The following is a 14881-nucleotide window of genomic DNA, read 5'->3' as shown; positions in this document are numbered from 1 at the left end:
GACAATTTCAGATTGTTTACTAGTCAAACTGGCCACTGGAGATCGAAAACCACAAGCCACAACTGAATTTCTACTAGTCTGTGGTTAGTTCGCTACGGTTAGTTTCGGGCCCTGCCTTTAAATTTAATTATCAAAGTCTGCCGGTTTTAAAGCGAACAAAATCAACAGTTATATTTATGTTAGTGAAATTGTTCCTGGAAAACGTGGGAAATGTCATTTTTAAAGTCCAAAATACCGCAAGCTTTGTTTGCGTAGACAAATGCATTCGAATCTCGCTTTTCTTTCTCTCCGTTGGGTACTCCAGTAGATGTAATATGAAATAGAGATGAAAAGTTATCACGGTGCATCATGTTTTGCAGATTTCTAATTGAAATCTTGTGAGAACTGACAACTTTTTTTATTTCTACCCCTAGTTCCTTTAAGGAGCCAAGTAATAACTAAATGATTAAAGCGACTGCGCTGCTCTGGTGGCCTTATTCATGAATGGTGAATCGACCCTCTACTAAAACAGTAGGAGCGTACTTCTTCTGTGATAGCTTTACAGGTGGTGTCCAACGCTACCCGTATCAGGTTCATAGTCAAATGAACATCGCATCTTACTGCAGAGCAGAGTTAGACCAAACAAGACTCTCAGAGCAATACAACAAAGGTAATTGCCTAGCTGTAACAGTTAGCCGTTTCATGAGACTATCAAAGAAAAGTGATCAAATAGAAAATTTGACCAAGGAGCATACGTCACAGTAATGTTCTTGCTGTTATGACTGACTTGTACTTTTATCCAATTAGTTATTGTATTAGTTCATGACGACTCAAAGCGAACTCTGTTGCAATGGTGTAGTATTCAAGTGACAGACTGCTATCGAATAAAAGATCAATAAGTGATCAACCATTTCAAAAGGAGCGATGATGTTTTGGCTCCCTAACTGATTTATAAATTATAACTTCGCGAGACATTCCATGGCAATTGTCGTTTCCTGTCTGTTGTTTAGCTTGTTTGTTTGTTTGTTTATTTGTTTTTTTTTTTTTTTGGAATTTGGTTAAATTTCTTTTTTGCGTTTCTCACCATTATTTAGACTATCTACCTAATTCTCCTAGTTACCTCTTGCCAACTTAGCGCGTATAAGTCGTCAAGCTAATCCGTTACCGACGAATTGCTTGCTTCTCGTTAAATTTTCTTCTCGTTTGCTTGTTTGCTTACATTTTACTCCTGACCACGCTTAGTTCGTTTTGCTATCGAAATACCTGAGATCATTCAGGCAACTTGTTTCTGACGAATTAAATTCTATACATTTAATATCCCCGTTGACCAAGGTCAGCTCTTGGTGACTTTGGTTCGCCGGCCGTTGAAAAAAGACTCAAACATAGATGCTCGTGTCCTTGACGCTATGTTCTTTTCTGTAGATTCACGAATTTAGTGGGGAGAGACTACAGTTAAAGAACCAATACAATAAAGAATAGTATAATATGGAACGTATCTATTTGTTCTAGTGATACTCTATTGATTTTTTAGCAGGTAGTGATGGAGTATCTTGGAATTATCACAGCAATGTTAGTGACGCTGGGGAGTTGTTCTGCAGGTAAGACAATGGGGCTTATCCAAGATCCAAGATACCTTTGCTGTTCGTCGAAGAGTCTTTGAAATTAGGGGGTACGTTTCTAAAGAAACTGTGGTGTTGCGTAGGTGGGGTTAGCAAGGTAATTTGGTTATATTAATTAAGTTGAAGTTTTAAATTGGCATCACTTTCGCTCTGACGAAGGGCTAATGCTCGAAAGCTCAGCTTTATAACTCTTTTAACTCTTTGCGGTGGCCAATTTACAATTTCATCTTTGTTGATATAACCAAATTACCTTAGTCTTTGAAATAGTTTTGCTGATTGTTCATTTCAGAATGTGATCAAGGATGGAAATCGTTCAACAGCAACTGTTTTAAAATGTTTGAGGAAAAAAAGTCATGGGATGATGCGAAGTCGCACTGCGAGGAAACTGGAGCCCATTTGGTAAAAATTGAGTCTGCTGATGAAAACATCTTCTTGTTGAACAGTTTCCTGCAGTTATTATCAAATGAGACAAATCGTGAGGCTTGGACTGGACTTTCGGATAAGATGGAGGAAGGTGAATTTGTGTGGACCGATGGTTCGACACCAGAGTACACAAACTGGGCAGCCGAACAACCCAATGATGAGGATGACCAGCAAGACTGCGCTGAGATTGCGAATGGTGTTTTCTGGCCTGGAGGTTTGCCACAAATTGGAGTTTGGAATGATTTCCAATGTAAACGGGCGTTAATGTTTATATGTGAAAAGGATGAGTAACTGATAAATTTTTGCGTTCAAAGTACAATTTCAATGTTAAAGAACTATATTATTGAAAGACTGTGATTTGAACGTAAGTCAATGTCTCGCCTGTGTTTCTCACTTTACACAAACATCCGATTACAAGTATATCTCAACTGAAGCTGTCGAATTTATTTGCTTGAAACCCAACAGTCTGTACACTTTATTGCTACTGCCTTTGCATTTGGCTATCGTCATCATAGTTATTAAATGCTAAGAATATATGAGAATCATATATTTAAACTCCGGTTACAGAGACGCATATGAGAACGATCTTCGCAGTGAGCAGCAGTATTTAAGTAATAGTGAAATTAAGACCTGAAAAAAATTCAAGCCTGTACAGGATTTGAACCCATGACCTCTGCGATGCCAGTGTAGTGCTCTAGCAACTGAGCTAACAAGCCAACTGGGAGCTCCCAGTTGGCTTGTTAGCTCAGTCAGTTAGCTAACAAGCCAACTCCCAGTTGGCTGGTTAGCTCAGTTACTAAAGCACTGCACTGGCATCACAGAGGTCATGGGTTCAAATCCCGTACAGGCCTGAATTTTTTTCAGGTCTTAATTTCACTATTACTTAAACACTGCTGCTCACTGCTAAGATCGTTCTCATATGCATAGTTATTATAGTCATTATTGCGAATCTAAAAGCAGGTGGTATGCATTGAGGCCATCCGATTGGTTCCCTAAATCACCATTATTCATCGATATACCTGCGGCTGACCTCTAACAGGACATGATTGCGCCAGCAGCACCTAGATTCAAACATTCGAAAGATTTTATAAGGATGTTATTTACGTCCTTTTGATTGACGACTGGGAGGGTGAGCTCTCCTGTTATAAACTGAAGTATTGACTGGAATGCTTCTAATAATTTTTGCTTTAGCAGTTGGCATCTGGGGAAGAGAAACCAACACAACTTCGATATAACTTTATAGCAAAACAGAGAAGAAGCAACGGGATTTCAGGAAATCATTCTAGTAGTCCCTCAGGGAACAAAACAGCAATTATTTCATTAAAGTAACATTTGGTTTTCCTAGAGGTTGTCTAATTCTTGCCTTGTGCATTTTCATCTTCAAATCTTCTAACATTTTCAGATCAGAAGTTGAAACGACGAAGAAAAAATGTTATTGTGGGGGTGGAGGACTGGTTGAAATTCAACGTTTCAGTAAGCAGATCCTTCGTTTAAGTAAAAAGCCTTTAAAACCCAGCACATAATTTACTCAAATTTATCAAGTAAAACATTGCACGACCACAATAGAGGGGAATAAAAACAATACAATTTACATGACGAGGGCATCGATGCGGTCGATTCTTCATGCATTTATCTGATTACTCTGAAGAGGTGTGATACAGCATTATTGTTTCAAATGGTCGCGTCAGTTTCTTGTCAAACTGGTGGCCATATCAAAGGTGCGAAAATCCTTAACAGCATTAGGCAACGGCGGATTTTCCTTCTGGTGGCTCGATTCATGACATAGTCGAATCAGTGTTACAAAGACTAAAACATATCGTTCCATTTTATGCCTGGCTTCAAATAGAATTCTGCTTTTACGAAAGAACGCGGGAATTCACGAGACGCATAGAAGTGTTTTATAGAGGTAAGCGTGTTGTTGATTTATCATCTACGGGTTTATGTCGAATTAATTTGATGGCCTGCTCCCAGTTGGCTTTTTAGCTCAATTGGTAGAGTGCTGCACTAGTATCGCAGAGGTCAGTGGTTCGAATCCCGTACAGGCCTGAATTTTTTTCAGGTCTGATTTTCACTATTACTTAAATAGTGCTTTACTGCGAAGGATCGTGCACATATACGTGTTGTATAGTGTTACATTTAAACACGTGAAATGAGGTTTAAAACTTATTTCAAGTTGCCGGCTTGTTTTCACCTTTCTAGTTATCATCGTCTGTGTAGAAAAATATGTTATTTTTCATCACTTGATTTTTTGATTTTATAAGGTGTTGAGTAAAAGCTGCGTTTAATTAACTAAGCGACATTTTGAATGCTGACTTTGAGAGGAGAACTCCCCGGCACTACTAAGGAAATTAAAGAGCGAAGGATATTAGCTTGTGTCTTTTTTTAAATTTTTAATCGTTGTTACCAATGATATTGGTCGCCAATATAAGGTAAGACATCTCTGGAGAGTATTCCAAGCTGTACTCAAAGTGAACTGCTGGGTGACTGAGATGAGGCATTTACCAAATCGAATGTGTCTAAATATTTTAACTAGTTAGGCTTTCAGAGTATTATAGCTTCTAGAAGAGTAATTTTCTTAGCTTCCTGTAGCCTTTCGATGGTAAAAAGGGATGTAGTCTCAAATCTTACGGTTCTAACTCATGCTTTTTGTTGGCCCCTGATTCTTCGATTCCTAACCTGAATTTGTACCAGACGAAAATTTCTTCTTTACGGAAATGAACTCTAGAATAGGACAGACAAGCTCAGATATTTTGAGAAGACATCGACGTTCACTTAACTCGGATAGTGGGGGACTGACTTTTATTACAGAGAAAGCTGTAGTATGGTTGGGTATAATTGCAAAGTGACAAAAATGGTATGCCTTTAATCTATCACTTCACTATTTGGTATAAAGGTCATAAGTAAAGAGGAAGGTTATTCCACAGCCTTTCACACTTTCTCCTCGTCCTCGAGATTTCATCCCTGACTACTTTGCCTACGACCGAAATCTAAATTGGCGGCGGAGAGGGTGGGGGGGGGAGGGGGAGTTGGTGCACGATAGACCACTCATGAGCAACACAACGATTACTCTTAAGATTTCTTCAAAAGTAAGTTATATTTTATGGGGAAAATATCCTGCTTAGAAGTGCTCAATAAAGCTATGATGAAAAGAGAAGTACATTATAATATTCCAGCTTTTACGACACAAGAAAAAAATTAAAAACAACTTGTAAGAGCATCTAAACTTGCCTCTTTTGTAGAATTGCTCAATGATGAGGTTGGATGGAATCATTTTCGCATTTCTTATCGCTAACTGTATTGCAGGTAAGCGTTAAATTCCCGGTTATCGGAAAGGTGGCCAGCTTTATGGCGGTAGAGTCCACTGGAAATCGGAAAAAAATATGGTTTTGGCTAATTTGATTGTTTATTTGTTTGTTTCCTCTTTAAAGAATGCGAAGAAGGATGGGAGACGCCTGGGGAGAATTCTAGCTGCTACAAACTGTTCACGGAAAAGAAATCATGGGATGATGCAAACGATAGCTGTCTAGAAGCAAGTTCTCACCTGGCCAAAATAGATTCTGAGGAAGAAAACAGCTATTTGCTGAGTACATTCCTGCAAATCCCAAAAGGCGAGGTAAATCGAGAGGCGTGGATTGGACTCACGGACAGACTCAAGGAAGGAGAATTCGTCTGGACAGATGGATCACCTGCAAACTATTCAAACTGGGCCGATGAACAACCAAATAATGAAGATGACGAACAGGATTGTGGTGAAATCGCTAATGGAGTATTCTGGCCTGCCGGTCCACCGCAAATTGGAGTTTGGAACGATTTCCAGTGTTATAAAAATCTTATGTACATTTGTGAAAAGGAACCTTAGAAATTATAATTTTTTATCATCTTCATTACTACTATTTTTAGTGTTATTTGTCTCTAAGATTAATCATATCTAATGGCTAGGCTCACAATTTGACTTTTTGTTTGAAGGGGGTGGGGGTGAAGTGGAAGATGCCAATGGTGTCCATTCCTTAAAGCGCACACACGGGGACTGATCATAAGTTATCACCTGGGGGTTGGATCGAGAATTTTGGCTGCTTTACGTTAAGATTTAATTGACCCTTCCCCCCTCAGTCGTTGGCAGTTAATTGGCGATCAATTTTCTATAGTCCCCCTCCCCTTCAAACTCGGTTAGCGACGACTGATTTCCCCTCCCTTCGCCCTGAAAATCATGTGATACCCCTCAAAAAATCTTCGCCTTCACCTTCAAGGCGATAGTTAATGTTCCTTAATCATATTTGTATTCAACGTAACTTTAAAACACACAAAGTGTATTCATTGATCTATTAATGACAAATGTATGCCAAGGTATGCCAAGTATCAAACTCGTTCCCAGGGCCTTTTCCCTTGGCTGGGGTGCCCCACCCCCAACTAAGGGAAAAGGCCCTGGGAACGAGGTTGGCCAAGTATCACATTATAAGGGAAACCTGTGGTCTTCATCGACCTCTCCCATCTGGAATCATGGGAAGAGCCTTTGTTGGTTTTTTCCCACAACTACACCTGCAGTCCTTAAATCATGCGCTGTACGATATTTCAAAGACTCATTTAAACACCTTGATATTCTTGTCAAAATTTCATTGATGGTCTCAGCTGAGAATTTTAATATGGTAAAAATGCGTTATATTAGGAGCACATCAATTGAATGAGATAGGATCGTGCATCATACACATCAATTGAAGTTGCTAATATTAACTTTTGGCTGTATAACTAAAGACGCAAGAAAAAAACGCTTCTAATACGCTGCAGTCGTAAAAAGTATACGTTAACTACCACACAGGCTTTATGTCTCATGCATTACGTAAACCGTCCAACACACACATGATGTCATGATAAACTTTGACCATTGACTTTCGAAATAGCACAACAGGGATTTCAATATACATGTACTAATTCTTATAGCTGAGCCACCTCTCCTTGGAACGTTGAACAAATCATTCGGTACATCTCAGGAGTTAAACAATGATTTCATGCAAAATAAATTAAAATGTTTCATTTATTAACTAAATCTTGGCGTACGGTAATTTTTCCAAATAACTGTCTTGCACATGCACGAAGACTTGCACTATAATATCACTCGAGCGCATGTTTATAACAAAGCTTTCACTTGTCGCTCTTATTTGAGATCAAGAACTTAAATCAAGTTGCAAAAGTTTCCCATCCTATAAAAAGCTCAAAACCTACGTTAAAAACCCTTCAAAAAATTCTTCAGATCTTACATTTCACGCTTTGCATATTAATTGAGCGTAAAGGTTTTCCTGTGGAATTATCAACTTGATCCAAAAATAAAACAAGAACAAATTCGTAAGGACATGAGGTCTTTGCTTTTTGTGTCTGAAAGACAATATAACAAATCACATGAGGAAATATCGCCCTATTCCGAAGGAAAACTCGTCATGCCTCCCACAGCAGTTTGGTTCGTTCTTTTAAATAAAGGTAAAAAATAGCTTTATTGGTCGACCCCTTTCAACCTCAACCAAGGTCAATCAGTATCGAATATAACCACCAGTCCGGTTGAGAGCCCAATACTGTTAAATTGATTACTGTATGATATTGCCTTCGCCATGAAAGTGTTTGCGGTCAAATTAAGAATGTCTTGTTGCGTCAATAATGAAGCACGTACTTAAAAGCTATCGAAAAGATTGAAAGATGCGGTGAAAAATGTTTTTACCTTAGTTTGTCTTTCTTACGACTTTTGATTGGACCACGACTACAGCTGATTTTTAACTGACTTAATCAATGAAGAAGTGACTACGCATCTCATACCTTGTGTTGAAGAGATTCTCTCGTCTAAACTTGTTCAGGTAAGATTTCATTCTTAATTACAGTATCTTCTTTATTATGTTGTTTGAAGATGGCTTTGTCTTAGAGATACTTGTATAAGGTATCAATTTTGTTGCTTTAGGGATATGTTTTAACTCTTCCAAAATTGTTAGATATTGTTCGAAATACACCACGGCTTTATGGAAAAAATCTAAACGGCAACGGCGTTTAAAACGGCAACGGCGTTTAAACTTCAGTCAGGACAATCTCTCCAAGGTTTGTCAAGATGACTTCTTCTGAAGTAACCGGTTTTCTTTCGCAAGAAAATAATATTTTGTTCTTTCTAGAATAGGGTCTTCTTAAGTATCCTAGCTTTACTATTGAAAAAGCATTTGAACCCGCAGAAAGATTTCTTAGTCCTTTAAAGCGATTAGTGTTTAAGAGTTTTCAACACAACAATAATCTAACTATTATTTCGTATTATGTAGAGTGACTGCAAAATGGCACTTGAGACAGCCTGGAGGAAGTTATACATGTTACTGATTCTCCTCGTTCACTGCCAAAACGCTAATTCCAGAAGACAAGGTAACTGACACTACGAAACACGATATCACTAGCCTCATAACTAAAAAGCTGACTGAAAAAAGAAATGAGAAGACAACAAACACTTCAACGATGTACTCGGTTAGGATTTCATAATAGAGTAGTAAGAAACAGGTTCTCTGTAAAATCGATTCGTGTCGTGTTTGCGATTCAGTTAAGAAACGATGAGAGCACAAAAACTCTCATCGAATAATTATATTTTTCATTTTAAATAGGCCAGTGTTGATTAAAATAATAGGGCACTTATGTAATATCATGAAGGGATCAGTCCTATGCGCTGGGTGATATTCCAATCTGTCGCGTAATTGCGAAATGACCAACGGGTAACTGTGTGGTCAAATTCATCTCTCCTTCCCATTTCCCGTTAGCTGGTGTCATTTACGGCTGTTATTTGGAAATCCGACGGAAAGACGCAGGAAATAAAACGTCTGAGTCTCAAACTACGGGTCATTTTATTTGCATATCGTTTAGTAATGAAGGAAGAATATTTAGGAAATTTTTGCTTACTTTCGTATTGATTTTCTTAGGCAATATAATTAGCGACACATAAATGTTTTTCAAAATAAAATTAGCTTTTTCTGAGAAAAAAAGATGCCAGTATTGGAATAATGATATCATCATTACGTCATCACATTAAAAAAAAAAAAATGGGACTCGAAGATACGGCTGCTCACATTATTTAAACAACCAAACACCATGGCCCACTCGAGTCAGAAGGGCATTTTGCGCAAGTCTGGTCTGAAGTTCCCTATTTATCTCGGCAATCACATTTTTTTGGCACATCTTCGATTGAACTACTTTCCATCCGTTTTCAGCCGTTTGTGAATTACGGTGAAAATATTTACCCTGGTGTAAACAAAATATTAGTTTGCTATGTTGTCTTCAGTAGATATTCAAGTAGCAGAAGATGACCGAGTAAAACAAGAGCTTATTTTTCCATTTTCTGTTGTTATAAACGTTGTCATTGACAGACATGCAGCTGTACGGTGCCGTACAGGGCCGGGGGGGAGAAGGGAGGGGGAAGGGTGGGGTGGAGGTGGGAGGCCATTTTGTCAAATCCAGACAGCGTACCTCAGTGCGTGTTATGTTGACATTCACGCTGTTTTTCACTGGAATTAGCATTTTTCAAGCCATTTTGCTTCTTTGAGTTAATGCTTTCTCGCCATCTGAATCAAAATGTTTTATCATTTTGGTCGTTTCACAATAATGAAAAATCATCTCATGAAGTAAAAGGGAAGGAGTTCAGGCCAGGACCACCTAACTGTCACAAAACTTGAAAAAGTGTCGAAAACGGGAGGTTTTGGGGGGAGAATTTGTCTTGACTAGGATCCCGGGAAAAGCATTTTACGCTCCACGAGCTCGTATGTAGCATAAACGTGACATGTCTCCCTAATATGTAAATTTGTTTTTCTGTTTACTTCCAGGCCCGGTTTCAGTTACGTCTTTAGGGTGTTACCAAGATAGAACGACCCACCCAAGTCAAAGGATATTTTCCATACTGTTCTTAAGAGTAAATATTGTAAGGTGGTGGCCTGATAGTCACCACATCATACAATCATGCGCCAGTGCGGCCGCCGCCAAAGGATATCGGATATTTTCTATTCAGGACTTCGCAGATTGTCGCTGGGGTCCAAGCGCTGAAAGGGAATACGGAAACTATGGCCTTGGCTCATATTGTTATAGAGGAATAGGTTGGCTTGGGTCTGGCAACGTGTACACGGTTCAAAGTTCATCACCAGGTGACATTATTAATTATAACATAACCAAAGTAAAGCGCGCGCTCTGATTGGTCAATTTAGCGTCCCCCATTTGCCCATGGGTGTACGCTGCTGACGTGAGCAAATACAAAGACTATTTTTCCGCGCGCGCTTGTTTTTTCTGGTCACGTAAGATTTGTTAAATAAAAGGGAACTCTTTAGCTACAATGTATCAATGTTATGTTATAAAACAAATGGTAAACACCACACCGTACACTATTGAGTTATGGATGCACTTGGGAGGTCTGCTAAGCACTCAAGAAGCTAGAGTCGCTCTCGGCTATCGCCTCGAGCGACTCTTACGCTTCTTTCGTGCTTAGCAACCTCCCGCGTGCATCCATAACTCAATAGTGTACGCTGTGGTGTTTACCATTTGTTAAATGTAGGATCAGGTTGTAACCGCTGACTATACCTGTTTTGATCATGTTTTCCCAGGGATACGATAAATTCATTTCTCAAATTTTCACTGCTGATTATTTTATAAAAAATCCTCATGATTGAAGAAAAAAAAAGTCCTCATCTTTCTCCTTTCATATTTACCTCAGTGCCGATATATATTCTGATATTTAATTCAGTTAGCCTGTGTCTTGATTTCGTCGTTGTAAGATTCTTTACATTAAAAAAATCTGGCTTTTTTTTTTTCACCATCAGCAAAGGGGAACTGGGCGCCCTGGTCTCGTTGGAGCTCGTGTAGTGCCAGTTGTAATGGTGGAACTCGAACGCGCAAACGTAGCTGTACCAATCCTCCACCGACCAATGGTGGCGTAAGGTGTCATGGATCGAACTCTCAGACGCAGCTTTGCAATACCAACCGCTGCCAAACTAGAGGTAGGAGTTTCGCTGTTCTTTGCCTGTCAGAATTGGTATACTTATGAGCTAATTAAGAAATCTGATTATCTAACGATCTGCGCGTTTTCCCTAGTTTGTATGTTTGTTTGATTTTGCCACCGCTCTGAAGTTCATTCGGGCTTAACTGATGGAGCTTCTCCAACAACACACATCTGAACTGTAAAGCACGAGTACTAAGCCGCTTTTTCAACTTAATACCTTACTTCCTTAGGTTGGTGGTTATACCTAAAGATTAGATGAGCATCTACTTTCAAATCGGCATTTTAATATGATTCACTTTCGCCTATCATTTTCACATTTCGACTACAAAGTGTTATGGTCACCAGCTACACGTAAGTTCAGCATTTCAAATGAGTGTTTCCTATTGAGAGGGGGGTGGGGTGGGAGGGGGGAGCGGGTAGGGGAAGGAATCTTAGAATGTTTGTTTCCCCCATCACAAAAAATGTTGCATTTCTCAGTGGTTTTTACAAAACTCCTCGCAGTTGTTCATGGAAGATGGTCAGCTTGGCAGTCATGGAGCTCCTGCTCACGAAGCTGTGGCAGAGGGTCACAACTCAGGACCAGAACATGCAGCAACCCTCCTCCAAGAAATGGAGGCAATTACTGCCGAGGTTCAAACTCTCAAAGAAGAAGCTGCAGCTCAAATAGATGTCCTGGTATGCTAGTTTTTACACTGAGTGACTTTTTTGTGACTTATAATACGCAATCGATAACGCGCGCGTTTTTTATAAGCAGTTATAACAGCTAGACTTTAAAAGCTGTAACTCAAGTGGAATTCCCAGTTTGTAGTTATAAATGTGCAGCGTCCTTTTGACTATGGAATTCGTAATTCCAAAGTATTAAACGCGTATGTTTTAAGCATTATGACAACGAAAATGATAAATGATCCATCAGAAGCGTGACGATATGATTGATTAGCCGGACTCCTACATAGTGAAACAAACGATTAAATAAAACCACGATAAACAACAAAATTAAACTAGAACAACCATTTAACGATTTAAATCACCGCGTAAGTGGTAATGAGAAAACCGAGTATCACAGCTTTTTTTTCTGTTGGTTTGTTTGTTGCTGTTTAACATCAGTCAATGGTGGGTGGTCAGGATGGCGACGGTGGAGCTCCTGTTCCAGAAGTTGTGGAGGAGGAACACAGCGACGAGTCAGAACATGTACCAACCCCCCTCCAAGAAATGGTGGATCCACATGCCCAGGAAGGAACATCCTAGTCCGTTCATGCAATACCAATCGCTGTCCAGGTAACACTTCAGACTTGAGTCTCGATTCTACTTCGGAAAATGTTCTTGACGTAGTCAAATGATGTCTTGTCGATGTATTAGAGAGGTCATGGTCATGTTCCTTTCAGTGAAGATAGAGACAGTCGAGGAAATCCTCTTAATAACTAATTTCAGTTCTTGACAGCTATCCAACTTAAAGTAGAGGAGCGATTATACTTTGTGCCTCTTGGTAAAAGCTGTATCACCTTAATTGACTAAGAGAAAATTTTTTAGCTCTCTTATTTTCCTTGAACTTATAAAAAAAGAAAAATGTTTTTTAGCACGTGGTGTCTAGAGATCTGATATGTTCCCATGGTTTCCTCACAGGTTGTGTGGAGAGGAGCATAGTGACCGATAGGTGTGGCCAGCGTTGTAGATGTTCTCGTGGGCGCTTTGTCCAGTGCACACGAGTGAGACGGGAATTTACAACCATGTCAAGAGCTGATCGTGAAAAATACGTCAGAGCTGTCCGCACTGTGTCAACAGATCCCAGATACAAAACCGATTATGACAGTATGGTAACCCAACATAAAACAATATTCAATTCAGGGATTCATCAACGAGATTTTTTCTTACCATGGCATCGATGGTTCATGCTACAATATGAGAATCTTCTTCGACGCGTGGACTGCACAGTGACGGTTCCTTACTGGGACTGGAGCGTAGCATCACGTTCTCCCTGGCGCCGCAGAGCGTCCGATCTGTGGTTTCCAGGAAATAGTGGTTTTGGTGGGAATGGAGAACAAACAACCGAGCAGTGTGTGACAAGTGGTCCATTCAGGCGAGGAGTTTGGAATGTTGTGCCATCAGCCGGGGGTAGCTGTCTTCGTCGTCAGTTTAATCTTACTGACAACCCCCCTGATTCCGCAGCAGTCGCAGAAGTGCTAAGGATTCCTCATTTGCAATTTGATTCCTTCGAGATTGCGCTGCGAATAAATCTTCATGACACTGTTCACTGCTTTATAGGAGGAACCATGTGTTCATTCGACTCGGCTGCTGCTCCTGAGTTTATGCTGCACCATGGTTTTGTGGACAAGATATGGACAGACTGGCAAAGGAGGAGTGCAGTTCACATGCATGCTCATTTTTCCTCCGTCACTGCACCAATGCCCGGCACGAACCAGCTACGTACTACAGCAGTTTTGAATAACTTAAGATTACCAGGAGGAGTACGAGTGCAATACCAGAATCCACCGAGACTGCAGATGAGAAGCCGTTTTGGAGGTAATCAACCAGTTATATTTCATCAGATACATGTATATACGCGCGGTTCTAGGGTAAGTATGATAGTATGGATCGTCTTATTTATGTCTTGTAACTATCTTTACATCCTTGAGAGCAAACTCCCTTGGCCAAGTTTCACGGGGGGCAGTTTTCTGTCCTTAGTGAGTTAATCAACCAGTTATATTTCATCAGATTCACGTATATACGCCCAGTTTTAGGTTAAGTATGATAGTATGGACCGTCTTATTTTTGTCCTCTAACTATCTTCACAGCCTTGAGAGCAAACTCCTTTGGCCAAGCTTCACGGGGGCAGTTTTCTGTCCTTAGTGAAAAAGCTATCATACTGTTCAACGTCTCCAAAATTGAGGTGGAGAAGGCAAGACGACTAGGAATGCGGCTGCTGCCTACACGCCGCCGCACTGGAAAGAGAAACCTCATTGATACTTCATAGGATTTCTAGTTGTTAATTTCTAGTTTTTTTGATTTCTATTTGTTAATTTGTAACGATACCTCTCTAACTTTATCAATTTTTTTTTCATCTCCGCAATCAATTTTCCCTGCATTCTTTAAATCCTCAAAGAAAAGTACAACTTACTGAACTCAATTTTGTCGGTTGATTTTGTGGGAAATTATCTCATCTTGCCGATTGCTTACTCAGTCTCTGAATCAATACAGATGAAACTTCGAATTCGCGCATGACCATTTACTAATTTTAAGATTATTTTAATCCGACCACTTGATCCTAACTTAAATATTTTTTAGTATGATTAACTTAGAAAGGTAGGAGGGTTTAGTCTTTGACTTTTAACCTCCAAGATTTACATCTTTATTCAGTTCTCAGCTCCGTCCGTCAAACTTTCTCTTTATTTTAGGACTGTGGGGTTTGATGTTTCATCAAACGGTATTCCCTTGTTGATAATTCTCTTTCTTTTGATCGCCATTCGTTTGAAAGATCTATATTATATCTAAATTTTGAAGAAAAAGTCTTTTTTGGTAACTCCTGGAAGTGAAAGGTTTCACTGGGTATAAAGCAATATTTCAAAGAGCAATTTGTTTTGTAAAAGGTGCTTTTAAACTCTCTCGTTCTCAGCTTCCTCCATCATGCGGTCTCTTGGCAGCAACATTGATGAATAAACGAAACTTCCGTTGTCAATAGCTCCAATTGATTTTTGATGATGATATTCCATTCTATATTGGGGAACTCATTCCGAACGCCTCTGTAATAAGTTAGGCATGAATTAGTTCTTCGAGCGCCCGTATGGTTTTCTAACGTGGAGTGTTTTAAAAGCGATTCTTGGTAATGATATGAGCATCACTTAATAGCCTTCAACTTAAGAAGAACGCAAACTATTCGTGT

At 39.6% G+C, this 14881-nt stretch overlaps 3 protein-coding genes across 6 annotated transcripts; all 3 read left to right on the top strand.

The window, feature by feature from the left end:
• The first annotated feature begins 445 nt into the window (after positions 1–445).
• Positions 446–3365, top strand: LOC111339217 (alpha-N-acetylgalactosamine-specific lectin). 4 transcript variants are annotated; one of them, XM_022945815.2, is made up of 3 exons: positions 446–649; positions 1514–1577; positions 2042–3365. In XM_022945815.2, the coding sequence occupies exons 1-3, from the start codon at positions 484–486 to the stop codon at positions 2310–2312; spliced, it is 501 nt and encodes a 166-aa protein (XP_022801550.2). In that variant the 5' UTR covers positions 446–483; the 3' UTR covers positions 2313–3365. The 4 variants fall into 4 exon arrangements, with proteins under 4 accessions (XP_022801550.2, XP_022801549.2, XP_022801548.1 ...); XM_022945814.2 differs by having other exon boundaries at positions 1511–1577; XM_022945813.2 differs by having other exon boundaries at positions 530–649; positions 1888–3365.
• Positions 3366–3495: 130 nt separating this feature from the next.
• On the top strand, positions 3496–5909 carry LOC111339191 (C-type lectin domain family 17, member A-like). The gene is made up of 3 exons (XM_022945783.2): positions 3496–3927; positions 5261–5324; positions 5450–5909. The coding sequence occupies exons 2-3, from the start codon at positions 5270–5272 to the stop codon at positions 5878–5880; spliced, it is 486 nt and encodes a 161-aa protein (XP_022801518.2). The 5' UTR covers positions 3496–3927; positions 5261–5269; the 3' UTR covers positions 5881–5909.
• Positions 5910–7646: 1737 nt separating this feature from the next.
• On the top strand, positions 7647–14677 carry LOC111339216 (uncharacterized). The gene is made up of 8 exons (XM_022945811.2): positions 7647–7858; positions 8306–8402; positions 9845–10159; positions 10829–11005; positions 11509–11682; positions 12112–12282; positions 12628–13524; positions 13797–14677. The coding sequence occupies exons 2-8, from the start codon at positions 8318–8320 to the stop codon at positions 13973–13975; spliced, it is 1998 nt and encodes a 665-aa protein (XP_022801546.2). The 5' UTR covers positions 7647–7858; positions 8306–8317; the 3' UTR covers positions 13976–14677.
• Positions 14678–14881: the final 204 nt, after the last annotated feature.

This window comes from Stylophora pistillata, chromosome 5, assembly GCF_964205215.1.
Source record: "Stylophora pistillata chromosome 5, jaStyPist1.2, whole genome shotgun sequence".
NCBI lineage: Eukaryota > Metazoa > Cnidaria > Anthozoa > Scleractinia > Pocilloporidae > Stylophora > Stylophora pistillata.
The sequence above is the reverse complement of the archived record's forward strand: the minus strand, read 5'-3'. Positions and strand labels throughout refer to the sequence as shown.

Bases quoted from the DNA above. Each gene is read 5' to 3' on its own strand.
- LOC111339216 (XM_022945811.2), top strand. From the start codon at position 8,318: ATGGCACTTGAGACAGCCTGGAGGAAGTTATACATGTTACTGATTCTC. The intron at 10,160-10,828 runs GTGACATTATTA...TTTCACCATCAG, and splicing joins GGTTCAAAGTTCATCACCAG to CAAAGGGGAACTGGGCGCCC. The intron at 11,683-12,111 runs GTATGCTAGTTT...GTTTAACATCAG, and splicing joins CAGCTCAAATAGATGTCCTG to TCAATGGTGGGTGGTCAGGA.
- LOC111339217 (XM_022945814.2), top strand. From the start codon at position 484: ATGGTGAATCGACCCTCTACTAAAACAGTAGGAGCGTACTTCTTCTGT. The intron at 650-1,510 runs GTAATTGCCTAG...TTGATTTTTTAG, and splicing joins CTCAGAGCAATACAACAAAG to CAGGTAGTGATGGAGTATCT. The intron at 1,578-2,041 runs GTAAGACAATGG...CTTGTTGAACAG, and splicing joins GCTGGGGAGTTGTTCTGCAG to TTTCCTGCAGTTATTATCAA.
- LOC111339191 (XM_022945783.2), top strand. From the start codon at position 5,270: ATGATGAGGTTGGATGGAATCATTTTCGCATTTCTTATCGCTAACTGT. The intron at 5,325-5,449 runs GTAAGCGTTAAA...TCCTCTTTAAAG, and splicing joins TATCGCTAACTGTATTGCAG to AATGCGAAGAAGGATGGGAG.